This window comes from Bactrocera oleae, chromosome 3 (assembly GCF_042242935.1).
Source record: "Bactrocera oleae isolate idBacOlea1 chromosome 3, idBacOlea1, whole genome shotgun sequence".
NCBI classification, from domain to species: Eukaryota; Metazoa; Arthropoda; class Insecta; order Diptera; family Tephritidae; genus Bactrocera; species Bactrocera oleae.
In genome coordinates this window covers 23,343,787-23,367,667 of record NC_091537.1, presented here as the reverse complement: position 1 = coordinate 23,367,667, position 23,881 = coordinate 23,343,787, and the positions used below count along the sequence as shown (strand labels likewise).

The 23,881-nt window shown below is 36.7% G+C and overlaps 1 protein-coding gene across 8 annotated transcripts in view; it reads right to left on the bottom strand.

Annotated features, from left to right (window-relative positions):
* Positions 1–88: 88 nt before the first annotated feature.
* The window catches only part of LOC106623489 (uncharacterized), a 78,823-nt gene continuing 55,030 nt past the window's right edge, over positions 89–23,881 (bottom strand). For 2 of the 8 annotated variants that reach the window (XM_036366674.2, XM_070106251.1), the window contains exon 3: positions 89–5,390. In XM_036366674.2, the coding sequence (XP_036222567.2) occupies positions 2,811–3,776 (966 nt within the window). In that variant the 5' untranslated portion in view covers positions 3,777–5,390 and the 3' untranslated portion in view covers positions 89–2,810. The other 6 variants (XM_070106250.1, XM_070106249.1, XM_070106254.1 and 3 more) reach the window with 6 other exon arrangements.

Sequence of the window (23,881 nt, the reverse complement as noted above, 5' to 3'; positions counted from 1 at the left end):
ACATATATGACATACATACATATGTTTATTACTATTTTGGCTATAATTTCCCGTTTTTATATATTTTTTTATTTAATACAAGTTATCATTATCATATGTTATTTTTATTATATATATTATTCTTATTACATATATTAAACATTATTCTCATTATTATGATAATTAATAATAATTTTCAATTACATTTATTGTAGCGGCATTGTGGATGTATTTGCAACAGCAATCGATAGCGGTGAACTGGTTAGTCCAAGGTTTTCAGGAATTCATGTGCGTAGGGTCTACGTAACCGGAACGGACCCGGATTTTTATCCGCCCGAGTACTGCCAACTCGGCAGCAAAATTAATTCAGGGACAGCAACAGGAACTCATGTTGCCGGCTTATCACAGCAATTGCTTTCAATTCGTAAAGAACGGCAAACAGCCTTTGGTAGTATTCCAATGCAGATGCGAAACCTTGCTGTTGCAAAAGACAAAAAGTGTGGAAAAGACAAAATGTAAATGTGCAATGATTTGTTCAAAACGGAGCTGAAAAGTAAAATTTCGATTAAGAGTTAAATATCACGGGATTTCACAAGCGGAACTCTGAAAATATACAATTATTACATTTTGTTGTGTATTATATTGTTAGACCGTTAACAAAGTTTAATTTGCTAAAAATTGTTCATAATTTATAGCAAAAAGCTGAAAATAAAGTTATTTTAAATATTAGTGATTTTAGTGTTTTCCAGCAACAACAAATCCTTTTTGCAAAATCGAGTTCTGCAAAGCCAATTAAAACTAAAAGTAAAAGTTTTTTCAGCATTATATACATATATATATCAGTGTTGTTAAAAATGCTGCAAGGAAATTAAGTGTGGACAGTTCAATTGGCTGAAAAGCGAAAATTTTTACTGTTATTGCTGAAATTGAAATGCTATAAATGCTGCAAAGTAACACGAATTAGATTTTAATTAAGAAAAGAAAGAAATTGTATTAGGCAGGTAGGGCGGCATATCCAGTACAATCCAATCTAAACTGTCGATCCAATCCAATTCGAACCAAACCAAATCAACTACGTTGACGACAGCAACAACAACTCTGCAAATAAACTTAAATACCGCTAGGGGCAATGTGTAGAATAAAGCGAAACACACATACATAAAAGCGTATAACTAGTAGTGTAAATATATATAGAATATATATACATATATAAGAATAAAAATAGAAAAGCGAGGAAATCGTACAGAGAATTGGCGGAAAATGGCCAACAACTGCCAAAGCTGCTGCTGCTGCCACCGTTGGTAAACGTCACCAGCCACAGCGCACTTGAATCATATACCCGTATATATATATATATATATATGTGGGTGTATATGTGTATATACTTTGCTTGAGAGCCAGTGGGTGGAGGTGGCACAGTCGGGCCTACACTCTGCACACACTCACATGCAGCGCCATTGGGAGTTTAGCTCTGAGGTAAGCTAACTCAATACAAATATATACGTATATACATATATATATATATATTATAAAAATATATATATATAAATATATTACAAAGCACACAAACACCATAGATATATAAATGGTTATGACGGAAGTGGTTGGTCGTGCAGGGAGGGGGCTTCGCCGTCATGGTGTGAAGAGAAAATGAAGTGGCGTTGCGGCGCATTTGTTGTTGTTGGCACATCCTAGGGCTAAAAGGTGAGCGCCAGCACGGGTGGCAACTGTAGTCACTTCGCCACTTCAACGCTCCGGCCAACTGCAATTTTGCGGCGTAGCAGTGCAAATGGATTTGAAAATTGGGTTAATTGATGCTTAGAGGCACTGTTTGACTGAATGGGACCGGGTTGCTGCTGCTGGTGGTGGTGGTGGTGGCGTGGCGCTATTGCTTTGAGGTAACGCTGAGAAGTCGGTTGCGGGTGCTTGATGTGGCAAAGGAAATGGTATAAAATGCGATAGTGTGACAGGAGCGCGGTAAAAATGCAGGTGTACAACGAAACAAAAGAACAAAAATTGAGGAAAAAAGAAAACTTGAGAAAAAAAATCGAAAACAACATGAAATCAATGCGAATAGAAGCAACGCAAAGAAGTAGAAAAATAAATTGAAATGAAAATGAAGATACCGAATGTCGCCGCAACAAAAACTATTTAAGTTCATGCACTTGCGTACATACATACGTATGTATGTAAGTGTGTATGTGCAGAGTAAAGGACATGATGACAAACGGTGCGACAATGATTCCCAGCAGCGTATAAGTGAATTGGCCACTGAACTTTGTCGACGTTTATGCGAGTGCGACACACACATCAGCACAGACCATGTATATGCACACATATCTACATACATACACAGGTATTCAAGTGGTAATTGTTGAACAGGAAATTGTGCCTCAAGACGTAAATAGTATATTGTTTGATCTGGGCAATGTTGAGGCACGCTCCGTGATTAATTATTGTACATAAAGACCAAACAAGCAACACAAGCCATCTTCGACACGATAAAGAGTCCAGTCCTCATCTTACGTGAAAGACGAAAAAGCTTAAACTTTACTTTATACTACAGGGGTCCGATATGGCAGATTGATAGACGGCCATGGACAAATCAACTCATGTCGTCACGCAGATTATTTATGATATACCATATAAATATATATTAAAGAGTCCCAGACGTTTCTTCTAGGTGGTAGTTTATGGAACACGGACCCAAAAGGCTTATAATTTTAGGAAAGAGGGAATTGAATAATATGATAGCGCTTATATAATTTGTACTTATTCCTATAAAATTAACATGAATTTAAACACCTAGGTCACATCAGACCGTAAGCAAATCAATAATGTTTTTCTAAACTTTCACTACACTGGACTAAATTGACATACAACTTATGTTCGATTCCGACTAAAGCAAAATCTGAATTTACAAAACCTCCAGTACAATTCGGAATTGAAAGTGTTTGGTAAAGTGCTGAGCTAATAACTATATACAAGTAATATGGTACATAATAAGGTAAACCTACTACACCATCATTAAAGGAAAATGTATAGATGGCAGCAGCAGCAAATTTTAAAAGATTTCCTGCATTATAAAATAGCTTAGGACTACGAATAAAAATATGCGTATATAACTTAAACTGCATTATAAATAGTAGAATAGTCGTAGAATACCCACCGGGACTACCCAAATCTGTGAGGTTGGCATTGGCCGTGTCCACACCGACAGCAAGGCCGTGCACAGTGGGCGCAAGTCGCAGCAACAGCAGAACGCATATCGATAAGCTGAAGGCGCGACAAATGCTTAAACCGGCGGTCAACGCCACTGCAATGGACGAGATTGATGCCGCCGAACTGCAGCAAGCGGTAAGCGAAGCAACGTGGCGTCGCCGTTGTCGGTGGACTGTGGAACTGCATGAATTAGTGCTATCTGCACTGAACGCTGTTGTTGTTGTGGGCGCGGTCGCAGGCGATAATGACGTAATTGAATTACTACTTCGGCTGCTGCTGCAATGGTCCAAACGCTGTGCGTCATGGTTGTTGTTGATGTTGTTGTTAGAGCCAGAATCGCTGTGTTGGACGTCGTTGCGCAGTTTCGCTCTGCGGTATTTCTTATAGCTGCTGCTGCTGCGCTGCTTGGCCGAACCATGCGCGCTGATCGGCGTGCTGGATGCTGTTAGCAAACTACAGTTGCAGTCGACGTCGCTGCCAATGCTGTGTGCGCTTTTGCAAATGCATTTCTTGTTACACTTGTTGTTGTTGCCTTTGCTGCCGCTGCTGCTGCTGATGCTGGCGGTGAACATCATTTTCCATTGAATTTATGTGGTTCTGGCGTGTAAGCAACAACAAGCGTGCTCCTGTGTTGTTGTTGCTGCTGAGTTTTGGCTGTTGCTTGCTCTGCTGCGTTCACAATCGTATCGCTTGTATACTGTTTCAGTTGGCTTTTGTATGTGTTGTTGTTGTTGTTTTGCTGTTGAGTAAAATTTTGAGAGCATGTCATCGTTTGCAGCGCGCAAGCTTTATTCAATTTTATTTGTTTTTACTAAAAATATTTAGCATATTTTTTTCATTAAATTTTCACTGTTCATTACTTTTGATCTTCGCAAAGCTGCGCTGCTGTCGCTGCGACGCGTCGAGGGGGGCAGTAAAAGCGCACCACGCCGCGCTCGGCTAACAACTAGCGTACGCGCGCTGGAACAGCGGGTGGTATTGCCGAGGCCAGCCTACTGTTATGTTGATATTAAAGTCTGCGGGTTGGCGTAGATATGGGCGTGGCAGTGTGCGTCGAAATGCTTGCGCGTTTACTCGTTGCGTCGCTTGTTACGCGCTGGAATTGAGTTGGCGGTTTCTTAGTTTTACACTCGAGCTCCTCGTAGGCTGGCCGCCACGCTTTGCGAGCAAACAACTCAGTTGTACGTTTGACGTCGTCGCTTCAAAATATATGCATGCACGTATGCGTTGTTGATCTATTCGCAACAAAGTATACTGCTGCTATTTGTGCTAGCCACCTACTCGTAAAACTGTCAATTTACCGCTGCGTCGAGTTTGATGCGCGCGCGAGTTGTATCATTCACTCACTGCTCAGTCTCGACAGTTTATATATGAATTTATTACTTGTTTACAAATTCACTGAGCGCTAGACGTTATTGTTCGCTGTTTGCTGCAAATGCTGGGAGCGTCGACGCAACGTGCCTTCAATAAGTGACAAACTCAACTAGCGCACTAGCTGATTGACAGTCAGTCTGGCTTGTCTAACTATAATGCGTATGTGCTACACTAAAAGCTCGATTGCTTGCGCATTACTGGCAGCTCAATTTATTTGACTGACTGTTTGTCTGGTCTCTTTAACTAAGCGAGTGTTCGACTTTGATTTTGCGATTCCTCGCTCGGCTGCGTGTGCGAGTGTGACACTGCCGGACGCCTTGTAAGTGTCTATCGAACGCACGCTGACAACCCGACTGACTGCCGTCCGTCCTGTCTACGTTACGGTTGTCAATAAGTATGCACTGAGCACACACACCAATATCGCCGACTACAAATGTTAAACAAATCGTCGTTTATTAATGCATTTGCAGGGGAGTTTTATCACTCAGGTCCGTCGCACTCGGTATTCGTTTTTAATACGATATTCAATTGTTGTTGTTGTTATTTACTTTAGTTTACTTTCAACTTGTATACACTTCAAAGTTTTTTTATATTTTTTCTTTTTATTTTATTTAAAAATTTTTTATATTTTTGTTTTATCAGTTTGCTTTCAGTTTTGTTTTTGTCTTTTATTTACAATGTTGCACATGCATATTTAACTGTACAGCTGCCGCTGGAATTTGTTCTTGTGTTGTTTTTTATTTTTATTTTCATGTCTATTTATCAACGCCTTGCCGCGCTGCACACTCAGCTCAATGGCACTCCGCTTTTTGGCACTGAAATATACAACTGTAAATATGTGTTCGGCTGGCTGACTTCTCACATAAAGTGACTAAAAAAATTTGTACAGGGCGATGTTTAGACATTGAAGTGACTTACATATCTGCTAAACTATTAAAACTTTTCAGTTGCATCCAAAAGTGAGAAATGCCGTTTTATTACTTTTCCAAAAGCTTTAAAAAAATCAAAAAATACTCCGTTTTCGAAGACAAAAAACAAAACTTGTACAGTTTGCAGTAATTGACATTACAAGACAATTTGAGAAAAACGTAATACTTTGTATGTGCACCTTTGGCTTTTATCTGATTTGCAATCTTTTATTGATAGAATTCATCAAATCTTGTAAAAGTTCAAGTGGTACATATATTTGCTCTTATTTTACGAAGAGCTATTAATTTTGCGCTCTCGTAACTTCATCTACATATAGCTAAACCCATTAAGTTTAAACTATGGACTCTGGGGAGGATGTGTCAGTCGTAGAACAACAATTGCTTAGCTAAAAAAGCAAAATGCTTCGGGTAATTATTCTGATATAAAGCAGTAGCCACCATTTAAATAGAGTTTAGCTGCTGACGGAGCCAAATTAAATTTTAATATTTCCTAGCAGTTCATTCATTACATAATTCCTTCGGAGAAAACAAAGTTACCGACAGCATTTGCTCCCTTTACGCCCCACACCATAATGTTGCCTCCACCATGCTCGACAGTATTATTTAAATTTTTATTTTTTAGCGCTTACCCCTCCTTACGCCATATAAATCGACGACCATCAGATTCAAATAAATTAAATTTGCAGTCATCTGTAAAAATTACAGATTCTCAAAACATCATCCCATCACGGTGGAGAAACTCTTTGGAATACAGTAATAGCGTTTCGCAATATTTCTCTTCGATAAGTGTGACTTGTTTCGTGCTGTTTGCGCTCTAAAATTGGGTGAAACGAAGTAGTTCTGAACAGTTTGAGGGAGGAGTTTTGCAATGCCATCTTCCTCAACTCCTTGGCGTTAGCGACAGAGCATGTTTATTGGCGTTCCTTGATACTGCGTGCAACTTTACTTTCAGAATGGTGCGAGAAATTTTTTTTGGGCGTTTCCCTACCATCAAATCCTCCAACTTCAGCAGTCGTTTGGAATTTAGCTATGATGTACTGAACAATAGGTTGTGTGTTTTTTAAATTTTGCCAATTTCGTGACTATTTTTGTTCTCTTGTCAATATTTGACTACCAGAGCCTATAAATCTTGAGTTATTTTTTTATTCACCATTTTTTTTTCAAAAACTACAACCGCACACAAGAAATTCGCTTACCAAATAATACAGTTTGACCATACGCAAATAATAACAGACAAAAATAATGGTAGCTCCTTGATAACAACATTTAAAGTGTTGCCAACGTAAGTGTACAATTTTTTTTCGTTTTTGGCTGCTCAAAAATTAGACATTTTAATTTTTTGCAATTTTTAACGTTTAAATTGATTAAGTATTAAAATTTTTAGAAAAATCGAAAAATACATAAGATTCACATGCTGTTACTCTTGGTTGCAGCCTTAAAGCTGAAATAGTTTAAGAGAAAAGCCACTTCAAAATCAAAATATTACTCTGTACAAGTTTTTTTTTGGTTCACTGTATTTATTTTCAATATGTAAATGCCCCCGCTTTCCTCGCTCCCTGCCTACGTCTAAATTTTGGTTTGTTTATAGCTATTGCATTTCGGGAATATAGCACACACGCACACATACACACACAAACAACACTTAAAAAATAAATAAATATAAAAGCAACTGCGTTAGTGCAACGTATTTGCCTACACACGTATCGATTCGATTTCTTTGCCTGTCTCACTTTTCAGTTGCCACTTCTGCTGCTGCACACTATTTCGCTTTTATTGCTGCTATCACGTTGATAAAAATTTCTTACGAAATTTATTCACGTTGATAAAACGACACTCGTGCTGCAAGCAATACAGTATGTTACCAGCGCGCACAGCACACACACATAAACGCAAAAGCGTGTGAAAAAACTAAAACAAATTCGAGTATATGCAGTTGTGTCGGCGGCACACAGTCACCTCGCCACTTTTCGCGTCAGTTGCACGTTGCCTTGTTTGTTACTGGCAGCGGCGGCAGCAGCCGCCACAAAAAACGGCAAATATTGTGAGCGGCTGTCGTTGCTGCAACATTCCACAGCACAGCAAAACGCTGGTGTTCGTCTTCGTATTGCAATGTGTCAGCAATATGTATGTGCAATTATTGTTGTTAGTGTTGTGTATCTTTACTCCCTTAGTTTGCCGTGTCGTATCTGAAATGTGAAAAAAGCAAGAAAAAATATTAATGATTTATTTGCGCTGGCATTGATATATGCTAATGCTATTTGCCCCACAAGAAATGTAAACGCACACAAGTAAAGCAAACTCGCTTTTCCCAACATGCCCGACCCGCAAAGGTGCGCAGCTGCAAAGAGCCAAACCTTCAAACATTCATACAAATATATCTACATATATATACATACGCAATTAATCGTACACATTCCGTGAATACGCAAGCATACAGTGACAGTCACACAAATGGAGCCGACTGAAGTCGTCCTTATCACAAGTGCGAACAAGAAAAAACGTTAACTTCCGAAGCTATTCCCTTCGCAGGTGAATTGTTTATATCATAAAAGTGAATAAAAAGGTCTTTATCTTGATTTTGATTGTTCAGTTTGTATGACAGCTATATGCAACTTGTATAGTCCGATATCGGTGGTTCCGACAAATGAGCTGCTTCTTGCGGAGAAAAGGACGTGTTTAAAATTTCAGATCAATATCTCTAGAACTGAGGGACAAGTTCGCGTATATACACACACAGATGGACCGACGGACATACGTACTTGGCTAAATCCACTCAGCTCGTCACGCTGATCATTTATATTGTATATAGTTTATAGGGTCTCCGGCGTTTCTTATCGGGTGTTACAAACTTCGTGGCAAACCACCTAACCTCTTCAGGGTATAAAAAGTTAGAGACTGTAAGGCTCAAGATCGATGGGTTTGACATATCCACACAGTCGTCCTTAAAATATCTTGGTGTGACGCTAGACGTGAGGCTTAACTACCATTCACATCGATAAAACCAGCGAGAAAGCGGCAAAAGCCATTTCGACACCAACTAGGATAATGGCCAACAATGGTGCACTTCGCCAGAGCAGATGCGCATGTTTGGCCAAAGTAACCAAGTCTGTACTTCGGCTAAGTGCGATCAGAGCCATCTGCGCTTTCCAGACTGTATTACATGACGCGGTATCATGCCCCTAGAAATAATGAACTCAGAAAAGGGTCTTCGACAAAACTAGGAGCTTAGATAGGCGGCTAGCGACGGAAGAGCGGAAGGAGAAAAGACACACGAGTTTTAATAAATGGCAGAGGCGCTGGGATGAGCCGATAAAAGGTAGATGGATAAGACATAGGTTCAATAGAAATGTGAAAGCATGGGTGGAGCGGAAGCATGGTAAAACCGATGCTTATATAATCCAATTCCGGACTAGGTCTCTACACAAATATGGGCATGATGGTGGTTCGCATTACTCTTTCTGTAGCAATAGGCGAGAAAACACATGCACATTTTCTTCTTGTGTCCGTGTTATAATAATGAAAGAGCGGAGCTAGAGAAACTCCTAGAAGAGTCGCTCACTCCAAAAAAACACTGATCCGAATGTGTGGAAAGAAAGAGACAATGGACCATAACAGTCCTCATAGAGCTAAGGAAGAAGGAGTGGCAACGAAACCTAAAGAAACAAATGTTGAACGAAGAGTAGACCAAAAAGGCATAGATGTAGAGCCAATCGGCTAAAGTTTTACTCTTGGGTGAAATGGCATGAAACTTTGCACGTATGGTTAGTACTCGAAGGCAAGTAAATGTATCTATTTTATGTTTGTGATGCGATCTCTCTCAGGACAAAGATTTTTCAGCTCATATACTCGTAGTATGTACAGATAAGTTCGTTTGGTGAAGTAAATATAAAACAAGCGAACAATATAAATTTTTATCTAAAACATAAACAAAAAAAGTTAACTTCGGCTGCACCGAAGCTGTAATACTCTAGTCAGATGCACTTCTTATAGCAAAAAGGGTATAAAAAGATCTGTATCTTGATTTTGATCGGTCCGTTTGAATGGATAGTAATTCGAGCCAAATTTCATGGAGATATTTTGTGAAATAAAAAAGTTTCCCATACAAGCACTGAATTTTTATAGACCCGGTAGATGGAGACTATATGCTATAGTGGTCCGTTATCGGCGGTTCCGACAAATAAGCAAATTCTTGGGGAGAAAAGTCCTTTTAGAGCGTTATCTAAAAAACTGAAAGACTAGTTGATGCATATACAAACAGACGGAATTGGCTCATTTGCCAAAAAAAAAAATGTTTAATAACTTTTTCCTAGCACTGTAAGTATATAAATGTATATGCATATCTATATATATACATATGTATGTAGTCACGTGTAAATATGAATATGTATCAAAATGTATCAAAATTCTTTGGCCACACTGCACGTCCATGGGAATGCGCCAATGCTACTGTGAGGTAGGCAATATTAACGTACATTTCCCCTGTGCTTACGAGTGTTGCCACATTTTTCCACACATGCATACGTACATATATATGTACGTAAATGAACTCATGTGCCCGTAAATTGTTGAATTATGTTATCAAGCCTCCATATGTTTACATAAAATGCAAAGAGCTACATACACCTAATGATTTTACATATTTACATAGTGTATACTTATATGAGTATATAAATATTTCTTACGCACGTTCATTAAGTAAATAGAGCCTTATTTGCTTTAAATGCCCGTGTGGGCAAGAGATATTTCTGGAGCGATAAGTCGTGGAAATGCATAAATACTTTTTTTATTTGTTCGTGTCTACCTTTGTAATGGTAAAAAAACGCTAATATCTTCGTATACTCATATTTAAGTATATCTATCGCTGGAATTCTACGAAAACAAGCAGTTAATGTATTATATCCGAACGAACGGAAAAAGGGGTAGGTCTCCTAACTGAAAAAGTAAAATAAGTGATAAATTAAGTCAAATATTTGGAGTTCTTAAATTTTTTTTCTGAGTATTTTTTATAGTTATACATCAAAACATATGACAGTTGCTTAACAGTAATCAAATATTTACTAGTCAAGATAAATGTTGGCATATTTTTAAACCAACCTATGCATACAGAATACGTATTTTTATGATTAAGGCTTGTCGATGTGCAGTGACACATTTGTTTATTTTAAATTATATATTTTAAAAAATAACTAATGTGGTTGATAAAATTTAAGAAATACTTTTATAAACAAACGTTTACTTCGGCTGCACCGAAGCTATAATACCCTCACCTTTAAGGGTCCTAAAAGGGTATACAACGATATTTTTTCTTGATTTTCAGCGGTCAGTTTGTATAGCAGCTATATGTTATAGTGATCCGATCTGAGCAATATGTTCGGCGATTGTAGCCTTGCCTTAAACAATAATTCATACCAAGTTTGATCATCACATAAAAAAGTTTTCCTTACAAGAATTTGATTTTGATTATTCAGTTTCTATGGCAGCTATATGCTATAGTGGTTCGATTTGTAAAATTTCTTCGGGCATTGTACTATTGCTTTGCTTAGCTTTAGTCATGTCCGTCTGTCCATCTGTCTTCCCCCTGCGGGTAGGGGTAAGAATTTACCCGCGGTAAGGCATGCCTGTCGTAAAAGGCGACTAAAAGCCAAATGCACTATGACTGTTAATTTATCAGCATAGTAAATGATGTCAGAAATAGTGCTATAATACTCAGCTTGAACTGATATTATAGACTTTAAATGAGATTCTAAATAAAAAGACATTTGAAGTTCAAGCGACAAATGTCACCAGTCATTGAGTAATGGGTAGCTCAACTGGCAGTAGCTTCGGCTACACAAGTCTTACCAGAGACTCAACTCTGCTACCACGGGGAGCAGAATGCCCTTGGACTTCGGTTCAATCTGCTTATTGGGTTCGGCTATTTGGGGAGTATCGTGGTGACTGTGGTTTAAACCTAAATGCTGGAAGAACTGAATTTCAGTTCGAAAAAAGAAGTTGCACAAGCAACTGGGTTCCGTACCCGAAAATGGAAGAGGTTTTAGGTCGGTCTCGAATCCTACCAAGATGGTCGGTGTGCCCCTACATACTGGCTATTGGTAACCAAATTAATACCTGCAAAAAGCTCGTATTATTTGGGGCGCTTATCAACGCATTGTTTTGATACGTTGTGCTTTGGAGCACCGTGAGGTAAGGCCGTCGACGACTGGTACTCACGTAAAACACATTGGACGTTGTCCATCTGTCTATGTATACGCGAAGTAGTCTCTCAGTTATTGACAGATCAAAATCACCTTTTTGTATGGAACCTTTTTTTTTTTGGTTAAGGAGATTATCGCTGCGCTGCAAGCGAAGTTAATGTTTTTTCTTATTTGAATCTACCAAATAAATAACCCACAGTAGTGCCAATATTTTCACCGCTACTGTAACAAATAAACAAATGCGTGTATGTATGAGTCTCGGTTTGCCACAAATACCGATAATTTGTTTTACTTGGGCTTTTATGTAAGATTAAATGTAGCTGGATAGTATAGTAGTTCTAAGCAAGTAGTTCCTTTTATTTAATGCTTTATCAACTCAATATACTTAAGCTAAAACGACAACACATTGTTCGCACGTTCTTTTAGAATCTAGCATGCATCGCCCCCATTCCGCACACACACGCAGCCACAAAATAAGTATTGGTATATTTATTGCAGCGTTGCCATTGATATCGCCTTCATTTAGCCTTCTGTGTGTTGAGAGCATTTCACTTCGCTTTTATGCTCGTTTATATGTTGAATTAATGAGGTTTGATTCTCGTCGATGAGTGTTTGACTTGAGTAAGAAGCGAGCAGCTTAAGTGATTGTGTCTAATTGGTGGTGGCACTAGCAAGAAATAGGTTAACGTGCAAGCTGTTAAGCGCATCATCATAGCTCCATATAATACTCTTGTAATGAGCAAACGCGTGTGTGGGTGTTTTTATACATGTGGGTGTGCCATTGCTCGTAGCCTACTTGTACTGAAACTGTCTTCAATTAAGTACCCACTCTTCGATACTCTCGTATATTCTTTTGTTTGCATGCTCATCCACGCATTGCTCAGCCGCCGTCAGTCGCTCATTCAGTTTGAGTAAAGGGTCTAGTAGCCGATTATTATTATTAATTTTAATACGAGTTATTTAGCAGCTTAGCTGTCGTTGCCTTTGTGTTGCTGTTAGTATTGATGTGCTTTATGATTTGCCACGACGATCCAGCTTTCATTGTAACTGCCGCTCTTGAGCATCTCATCCGCTTGCCTCCACCGTTGTAACCTCCCATTTTGCAGCCACTGTCCTTGCTTAGTGCACTTGCTTCTAGAAGAACTCTACTTTTATTATTATCATTTTGGTTTGTGTGTTATTATTTCACTTTGTCTCGTTTGCACTTTCCTTCGAAACTGTTTCATCTTCAGCTTCAACTTGTACGAGAACGCATTTCCGGATCTGTCCTCGAACTCAGCTTGTCTGCAGCGCATGTCTTCTCTGCGCCTATTTGTTTGTAATGTTTTTGTATGCGCTCTGCGCTGGTAAACAGTGAGCATTTTGTTGGCACTGTAGCGTTTCAGCTACATATTGTTTGCCTTTATATTTATATATGGTTTTTACTACTTCAGTAGCTTTTTTGTGGCATCCGCTGAGTGGTTATATGTTTATATTAGTTACATATACTATTCCCCGCGGCACTTGATAGAGCTTCGACTTTACATTACCCGAGCAAATATAAATATTAGCTAGCGACTAGAGAATGATTGTGTAGACTAGTCTTGTTCTATAATCTCTAATAGTAAAGAACTACCGCAAAATAATTTAGAAACATAGCTTCTGAAACAAAACTGGAGATACTTCTCCGATCGAGAGAATGTTATTTCTGCAATTAAATTGAATTTTGATACAGCTTTTTAATGAGTTTCTTTTTTGAATTTGTACTTTAATTGGAAAAACCAAAACCAGTATAATTTTGGATCTCCGACGGCGTCAAAAAAGGTACTCTCCTTCTGCAGTGATTCCGGACTTCTTTGTGGTGGAAACCTAAATAAAAAGTTCTCTACTGCAAGATATTGCCCGTAAAATTACCTTTTGCCCAAAAAAAAAAAGCAATTGGCAACGTTTTAAAATATTACCAAAAGTTTTGTCGTTTTTGACTACCAAAATTCGATTTTGAAATCAAAAAACTGGTAGATTATTGTATGGAGAACTGTACACAGAATATGCAGAAGAAATTTGATAGTGATCAGGTAATTTGTCTCCGAGCAAAGTACATTTGAACACATAAACTGATAGAGCTGATTGAACTGAGTGGCTACACTTTAGAAAGCTACAACTCAAAAACTATTTAAGATATCAATTTAAAATTCTAGTGCGTTATAATTAAATATATGACCTATTGAAATATTAAAAAAACCGATTTTGTTTTTTAATTTAACAGTAGGTGTGCCTCTTAACCGGTATTTTCGAATACTTCATTTATTTGATAGGTTTTATTTTTTTCGTTTCAATCTAATTGTACTGTAGTACTGAACCGTTACTTTCGACTTGAGAATAGTTTGAGAACTGCATAAGTTTACTTTAGTTTAAGTCTAAGAAGTTCTCGAATGTTTGAAACTGCAGCCGTCATCGATTCACCATTTCATTGCTCGCTGTCCTTTCGCGCTGTTATCTTGTCAAACATGAAATCAACGGTAAAATAGAGTTTATTCAATACAGAGAGCATGCAGATACCTCATGAAAGCGGAGCAACCGGTAGTTAAATGCTAATAAACATTGTTTGACAGATTTTAAAAAACTTTCCCTGTCAAATTCTTTTCATGTACAAATTGAAATCTTAAATCGGCTAGTGATTAGTACATAAAGATTATAGTTAAAAAAATTAGTGTAGTCTGTTTGAACAGCAGTCATTAAATGACTAGCAATTATGAGGTTAGTAGATTCTTAGAACAAAGACGGAAAGAGGATTTGGGTGGCAAGCAGGGTTGCCAATAATGCATTAAAAAATAATTTAATTATCATTTGAATTAAAATTTTTGTAATATCAAACCCGGGATTAAAAAAAGTTTCAATCCCAAAAACCGGAATAAAAAATGAAAATCTAATTTCTAATCCCGAATTTTGTAATTAAAAATTTCGTAACCCTTGGCAAGGAAGTTTGTTTTATGCTATATAGGTATGAATAAAAATGTATTGGTAATATTTTCGGCTTATAAGTAACTGTCTCTTGTTCTCTTCAAGGCTTAGGAAGTTTGTTAAAATAGCACGGGGGTGAACAGCACTGGAGAGACATCCATAAGATATTCCTTCAAATAACGATTTTTAATTAATTTTTCTAAGAATTTTAGGCATGAACAAACAAAATTACATAAGATTTGCCTAAGAAGACTTCTCCTTAAATAAATATTTTTAGAAAACTGCGGAAAAAAAGTTTTGGAGCCTTACATTATACATATACGCTAATATCGATCTGAAATTTTGCACACGTCCACTATTATTTTTGCAAAGGACCACTATATCATATAGCTGCCATGCAAACTGAGTGATTCAAATCAGGTTCTTATATGTTATGTTCAAATGTATGATCGCCGAACAAATTTTTCAGATCGGGCCACTCTCACGTATATATCAAAGTTTTGGTGTCGACTTATCGAAGCGAATCATGCAAATACAAAGAAATAAAATCAAATAAATGAAGTAAATTTCAGACAACAGTTAACATACCTACTTCGAATTCCATAAAAATTCAAAATTCCAGCTGGCATCATTTTCACTTCAATTAGATTATAATTTAATACTATATTGTGCTGGGACGTTAGGAAGGCAGGCACTGCGTATACGTAATTTGGCGCATGCAAAACATTTGGACACGCATGCAGAAACAACGAAGAAACAATACGATGTCGACAATAACGGCGTCTGCGCTCCAAATTGAAATTAGAATATTTTATATTTTAATTATATGTTTGCAAAACATATGCACTTGTGGGTGTATATGTGTGAGGGTGTGAGTGTGGCCATATGAGCTGCTGATTATTGACTGCCACCCACGTAAACACAAACATAAACACAAATACGCAAAATACCACAACCATATGCAGATATACATATACATGCATTTAATTGTATATATTACTGATTTTCCACACATACACATGCAATATTCGTACATTTACATTTTATGTTATCGCAAGGAAAACAATTTGAAACGACTGCAAAACATTTCGCCAACAAGCTGCCTACTTTCCATAAGCATCTGCACAATGAAAGCGAATTGCCGGTATTGGGTACGTAGCTGTTGTTGTTTTTGTTGTTGTGTTCGTATGCGTAATTATTGTACATAGTACGTAATTAAGCATAATTGTATTGTATTAAAACGCACTCGGGCGGAAAATGTTTTGCTTGTGCGCTCCAAATGTATTATCAAGCATAAATGCACCCACACACACATTCACACACTCACGCACTCACGTACACGGACACGCTGTGGCATACACCCACATAGAGCCTAAACTAAATATGGCTAAATACACGTGCATTAATAAATATGGGTGTATGTGTGTGTGTGCGGCATTTGGGTGTATTTGTGTACATAATAAGCTTTGCTCGTTTTCTGTTTATTTAGTCGATTCGGTGGCGGCGGCAATGTTGTTTGTTTGTTAATTTGTTATCTTTAACTTTAATTGAATTTTGAAATTCAATTTCAAGTTTTGCACTCGAAAATACAAAGAGCATTTCGGCTGCGGGCAACAACAACTTACCACGAGCATACAAATTAAGTTTCCGCTATTCAACAGACCATTCATTCATATACATATGTATATACACACAAACAAACAACAACAAACATATGTGAAAACGCAGCTCTGGCTAAGGTTAAGTAACTTAGTCATCCTAATAAGCAATTTATGTTATTAAGTACGTGAATGCAAATTTAAGCATGTATGTACATATATGTATATGTGACTGGCAATAGCCAGCGGCACAGAAGCTGCGAAGAAAGGTTTGCTGCAACATATGTAGATGCAATTTTGCCCAGCAAAATCAACCTAATGTCTTAATGAAGACAAGCAAGCAAAAATGCATGCTTCTCACTAAATAAATTATGTGAGCAATGTTTGCATGTGTGTGTGTGTTTCAGAAGCACTATTGCCAGTTTAGCTAGTTCTTTGTAGTCACGTTGTTTGCTACAAACAAACCTCATGTCGAATTACGGTTGGGTCGTAGGGAGAATCCTAGTCGATGGCTCTCACTTCCACAGCTGCTGTTACCCATATACTCCTAAAAATGGATTACGAGATCCTCAGAGATCGGCGAAGTGTTTTGAGCTTACCACATATTTGTTAAGGCGGTTAATATCAATACCAAGCACTTTGCTAGGTTCGACGAAGGTGTGTCTACCGAGATATTTCAATCTAAGTCTGGCAAAAGCAGGGCCATACAGCTTTGGTAAAGAGCGTCCGACAAAATATTTAGCCGCACCGTGTGTGAACCTTTTGAACTGTGTCCAGTCAGTGTCTAGAACACCTATAATTGCGGCGTAGTTCAGAGGTCATCTTACGGTTCTCTCTGGACCAGAAGAATCTCGCAGTCGCTCAAATTGATAACCAACGCTTGGCGAGCTCTCTGGAAGCGCTAGAACGACATAGGACAACGGAAAACCGAATCGCTCCCTATTGGATAAAATTGTGGTAAGAATACTTTTCCTGTAAAAATGCTCGGCTTTGCAGTTTCCGGCAATTTCACTGCGACCGGCCACTCATAAAAGTCTAATATGGAAGAAGCTTGATGCTATTGCTATAGAGCATGCACTTCTTAAATAGTTTTGAGCGCACGGTCAGCCGCTCTTTGAACATGCTCCAACTGGTTGGCTAGTGTTTTTTTCCCGCGTACTCTCTCGAATAATATTGAGTTAAAATTAGTTAATAAGGAAAAAAGATATGCCTGGGCTTCGACAGGCGAGACTGTTTCTGGGAGAGTTAGATGAATGATTGAAGAAACTAATCGCTCTTCCACAAAAAAATTAAGGCAGCTTGTGGGATTTTGTACAGGCTATTGCAGGTTGCGGTGTCATCTGCACAGATTAGGGTACTCTTCTACGGATCTGTGACGCTTCTGCGACCAAAGAGCAAAAACACCAGAACACATACTCCTGGATTGCCCCGCAATCACAAGAAGAAGATATTAATTAAGTGATTTCTTTTAATAGAAGAAGACTAATTTTTTTTACGGATTGAGTTGATATCGGTCAAAACTTCAACTAAAAATGTAGTGAATCGGTGCTTAAAAAATAAGAACACCTCAAATTATCAGAAACATTACAGTTACACGAATTTAAATTAACAGCGTAACACTTACGAAACAAACACGAGCTGAACTTAAATATAGGTGAATTTACAAATCCGACATTTACAATCGGCTCACCACTTAATTGAAGTAATTATCTGCGTATGAATATTTATTTCTTTAACCACTCACGAAATGTGTTATAATTTAATTAAGCAACTTTAGAAATTCAAATTGATGCTCGCATTTAGTGTAACGCTGTCGATCTAATCCGCACACCGCCGCCAGACGTGCGCTTAGTTCATTTAATTAATTTTACCTTAATTCATTCATATAATAAATAATTCAAATGTTCATTTAGCCAACACATTTGTACGCGCCACTGGGAGAGAGCGAGCTCGTAGCAGCGATTAACAGACGTCTGCTGTTTCGCCTTAAGCCGTTGAAGACTAATGCTAAGTTTTAATTTTTTAATTTAATTTTAAGTCATTAATTTTAAAAGTTGCAGCGATTTATGAAGCGTTGGAGCCCGGTGGGCAGCAGATCCAAAAAATAATAAATAAAACAAAAATAAAAAACTCGAAAAAAGTAAAAAAAAAACCGTAATTTATACCGCTTGAGCGACTCGTTGTCTTCTGCTTTGATATTTATGTTTTAATTTTCGTTTGGTGCTGTTGTTTTCTTTTGTTTCTGTATTTTTCGGTTATTTGTAGCCAATCAATAATTAGCATTAAATTATAGAGTGGCACAGTACAAGCAAGTCACTGCTAATAAGTACCCATTATTATGTTTTTCGAAACTAATAGCAGTTTATTATCATTTCGTGCTTCTTGAAGCATTTTGAACTCCACTCTTTTAACTTCCCGAAGCCGTTCGCGATTTTAGCTTCGAGTTTTTTTTTTACAGGCGTATATATACTATAAGCTGCTGTAGATTAACTAGTTTTGTGATGTCTTTTATTATACCCTGAACAGGATGTATCTGCATATACTCAAACTAGTCCCTCAGTTATTAAGGTATCAATCTGAAAACTTTCACACGTCTATTTCTCTTCAAGAATCTGCTCATTTGACAAAACCGTAGATACCGGACGACTATATTATCTAGCTGCCATACAAACTGAACGATCAAAATTCAGTTTCAGTATAAAAAACTTTTTCATTTGACAAGATATCTTTCCGAAATGGATTATTGTCGAAGAAAGCGCTACAATGTTCGAATAAATTGTTCAGATCGGACCACTCTAAGTGGCCATACAAACTGACCCAACAAATCCCCCAGTGGGTTAGCGGATTAGAATTTGCCCGCGGTAAGGCATATCGGCCGTAGGAGGCGACGACTAAAATCCACAAAAAATATACTATATGTTTTGTACGCCTTTGCCCTAGAAATATAAGCATAGTCTTGTCTAAAAATAGTGCTATAATATTGAGCTTGAACTGAAATTATAGTATTTGAATGAGATTCCTACTAATGAAAAGACATTTGAAGTTCAAGCTAAAAATGTCAACAGTCATGAGTTGAATAGCTGCTCAACTCGAAGAAGCTTCGGCTACAAGGTCTTACAGAACAGGACCAACTTAATTCTGGTACCATGGGGAGCAGTAAGCCCTTGGAGTTCGCTCCAATCTTCGGTGAGATTCGTGGTGATTGGGGTTTAAACCCAAGCGGATGGGAAGAACCTTGTGTCAGTTCAATGTGGAGTCGCATTGGGGCCGGGTCGCCTCTTGTGTAGCAGCCGTCAAAGAATGGCCTTAAGTTTCATGTTTTTGAATTGATCAGCACTGCATAATTCAAATGTTGTTCAGAAGTTTTAAGAATTTGCAGTGTGCTCTCTTTTAAGCACTTTAAAGCAACAAAAGTGAAAACTGCAAGCCAAAGCTTTAATAATGCATACTTGTTTCCAGCAACGTTGCATTACTGAGTTTTCACATGATTTTCGATATTTTTTTTTATTAATTTGGATTTTGTTCACTTTGCATTATCATACTCGCTGCTCTACTCGCCAGTTTTATATGATATTGAACTGCTTCATATTTACCCTTTTACGAATTCATATTTATTTTTCCAAGCGCATCTATTTGCAGAGCTTTTATGCGCTCATACATGTGGTGTGTATGTACATATGTAGATGTGTGTGTGTGTGTACTTACATTTAAAGCAGATATTCTCATAAATATATGATAGATTACCGTTTGCATTATTTATGCGCTTACTTTCCATTTTGCGCCGAATTTTCCCAATTCGTATGCAGCAGTCAGCTATTATCAACTATAAACTTTTGTACACACATACATGCATACGTAGGTATGTATGCAATTTGGTTTATTGATTTCTTTGCATTTAATCAACTTTTATTATCTTTATTTTTTAGCTATTATTTTTATGACATACCATATATGACATCATTTTGTAGCGCTTTTTTCCTAGATACAAAACCATCAAAATTTAATATTCAATTAATTCAATATGCGCTGGGCATACACGCGCTCTTTTATTTGTAATTTCTTCATTGATTGAGTGACTATTTGCTTGAATATATGATATTTTTTATGATTAATGCCTTTTATGTTTTATTACGACGTTTTTCCATTTAATTTATTCTGCTTCACAGGTGGTTTGTACAATTATCTTGTGGTGAGTGCACCAACAATATGTGCTTTATTAAAAAACTAGCTCTCACATCAGCTAGAATTTGCATTTATGTATTGGATGATCTTTGATTTTAATATAAGAACTATTTTTTGCACACACTAATACATGCATATATTATAGACATATACATATAAATGTCGAGCATTAAAGTAATATTCAAGTTAAACAAGAAAAAAAAGTTAACTTCGGTTGCACCGAACCTAGAATACCCTTCATGTTTAAATAAGTTTTCATACAAGAACTTAATTTTGATTGTTCAGTTGGTATGGCAGCTACATACATATGTATGTGTGTATATGCTATAGTGTTCAGATATCAGCGGTACAGACAAATGAGTATATTCTTGGAGAGAAAAGGACGTGTGCAAAATTTCAGATTTTCAGGTTTCTGACCCGAAAATTTTTGAGTTTACATAACCGTCTTTAATACAATCCATTATTTTACTGAGTTTTTTAAGACTGATCTTAGCACGTATCATAAAACTTCTAATCCCCTACACTTGTCTGCATCAACGTGCCATTTGAATACCCAAGTGGATTAAGTTAAGTTAATAGGAAAATTTTGATTAAACCTCCAACGAAATTTATTGTTTTGTTGATAGATTGACAATTGTAATAATAGTTGTTTTCAACTCAAAGAAAAGTTGCGAACAACGAATAGAACAAATCACTGGTAAAAATTACGTAAGCTGACATAATAAAATATATGTACGTATGTATATAGATTACCAACAAATATACCGATTCAATGAGGTAACCACATATGTACATACATGCACAGCGGCGAATCGAACGCTGCTATTATTAACAACATCATATTTATTGCTGTCAATTGCAAATTTTAATATAAATTTACTTTATGCTACTTTTCTACTACATACTAGTTTTGGAATTTAAGAAAATTTAAGTGTGTGGAGTATTCTTGGAATTTCACTATTTTGGATATCACATTGTAATACTACAATAATTAAAATATGTATCTACATATAAGCACATGTATGTATGTACCATTTCATGGAAACGCATGAGCGTAGGTGTATGTATATCTCCTCAATGTTTTCCATAGAAAAAATTACGTTTGCCACCATTTTTGTTGTAAATTTGATATCTTTCGGCTTATAAATTTCCAGTTATGACTACTGACTGAGTAATTTCATGCTGAGAGCTTTTAATTATAAAATATGAAAAAGCATTTCTCAAAGATTAAATATCATGAAAAGTGAAACTTAAACTGATGGAAATCTTACCTACGTCCTTATATAAATTTTTAATTCTTTGTTTACATAGCAGTCTTTTATAAAAGCAAAATGCACATGTTTCTACCTGTACATATGTATCTTTAATATATAATATAAGTACATAGGTACAACAGGTTTTATTATTTAGTATGTTCTATTGGAATTCTCGCTTTTGCTAAGCGAAAACTGTATAATTGTAAAACAAGAAAAATTATGACTTTGGTTGCACCGAAGCTGGAATACTCTTCACAAATAAAACAAGTTTGCATCTCTTCATTCAAAGTTTTAGATCTCTTCAGTATCTAATCTTTGTAATATTTTTCGACAGGGCTCGTAGTTTTGTCGGAAATCGAGTTAAATCGTTTCTAAGTTTCAAAAATTCAACTCAGCCCTCACGTTCCTCTTCCCACCTCATAAGGTCGTCCGTTTATTATTTTTCTTTTAATTATAGTTATTTTATCCTCCTTTCCCAATGACTTTCAACCTATTCTGATTTTTTTCACTTTTTAAGACTTGCACTGGCCTGTTTAACATATTTAAGATGTAAACTCTTATATCTAAGTTGGATCAAACACAAATTTTACTAAAACCGGTTCAGTAGTTAAGAGATTTACCTCATACAAAAAACCTGACAAGTGCACATTCGGGTTATACAAATATTCAATAAAAATTGGAAAAGTTGCATTTGTTATATTTTTATGTTTTAGCAAGGTATCTACAAGTACATATTAATAACTACATACATATATTAATTATTCGACAATATCGTTTACTTATGCAATTTAATAATGAAAATATGAAAATATTTTAACTCACGAGTTGGGTAAAATTAGGTAGAGACTAACGCGCCGAACATACAACTGGTATAAAGTACACAGCCTTGCCTAAACAAATACAATAGATACAGATGGACTGTCAAGTTATTTATCGCATGCAGTAATTAATTTCAGTTTTACTGCCAGTTATTTCAGCAATGTGCGAGTAGTATATGGTACGTTGTTTAACCGAGACCGGTTCAGAGAATCATATTGAATTTGGCCTTATCGATTCAGCTCACCATGTTGATCATTACAGTAAAATACTCCCTTTTGTATAATATTATATTAATTTCTTTTACTCAGTATTCTTAATCTGTTTCTTAAAAGATGGACAAAATTTGCATGCCTATTTAATGTTTCTAAAAGATACACAAAACTCCACATATTCTTGCCATTTTCCATAAATTATCATCTCATTTCCATGGCTGTTTTTATAGCGGCAAAATATCAAAATCAAAAGCAATTCATTACGTTGAAAATGCCATAAAATGTTCGCAATCTCAAGCCACATTTGAACTCTAGCCGACAAAGCGCTTACATACACCCTGTAATACAGCAGCTTAGTTCAATAAGAATAATGGAAGTCTTTGATTGAGCAAACGTCTACGTCCATAAGTATGGCTTTATACGAGTGCTAGTCAAGTTGCCTTGGCGTGGCAATGAGAAGATCAAACAACAAATGCTGCTACTACAATAACAAAATAAAATAACAGCATTAACACCAACAATCGCCAGATTAAATGCATACAAACGAGAAGAGGAAATGTTAACATACTAGAATTAAACGAAGTGAAGTGCATACTCCCGAGTAACGTATATACCTACATACGAGTATACATACATATATGTACATAAATATTTTTATGGGCAATGAAGTACATTTGTAACAACTCAGTGAGTGAGTGCATATGTAAAGGATTACTAAGCGAGTACTACTTTGAGTGCTCATGTTTGTTTGCGAAAAGAAAGCGAATAAAATCAGAAACAAACTACGAATAAAAAAATAATAAAACAAGAAAACATACATATGAAATTATACCAATCTGAAACAAGTCAGGCTTACAGATTTTTCTTGGAATTGTGGTTCAGAAAGAGAGGTGAATCAGTATTTTCCTAATAAAAGTCGAATTAAAATAAGAAAAAACGTTAACTTCGGTTGCATCGGAGCTAGAGAACCCTTTAAAAAAAAGTTTCCCCACAAGAACTTGACTTTTACTAGTCAGTTTGCATGTCAACTATATGCTATAGTGGTCCGATCCAAATTCTTCGGAGATTGTACCGTTTTCTTGAGCAATAATCCTTGCTAAATTTCGGAAATATATCTTGACAAATAAAAAAGTTGTCCATACAAGGACTTCATTTTGACCTGATCAGTCTGTATGG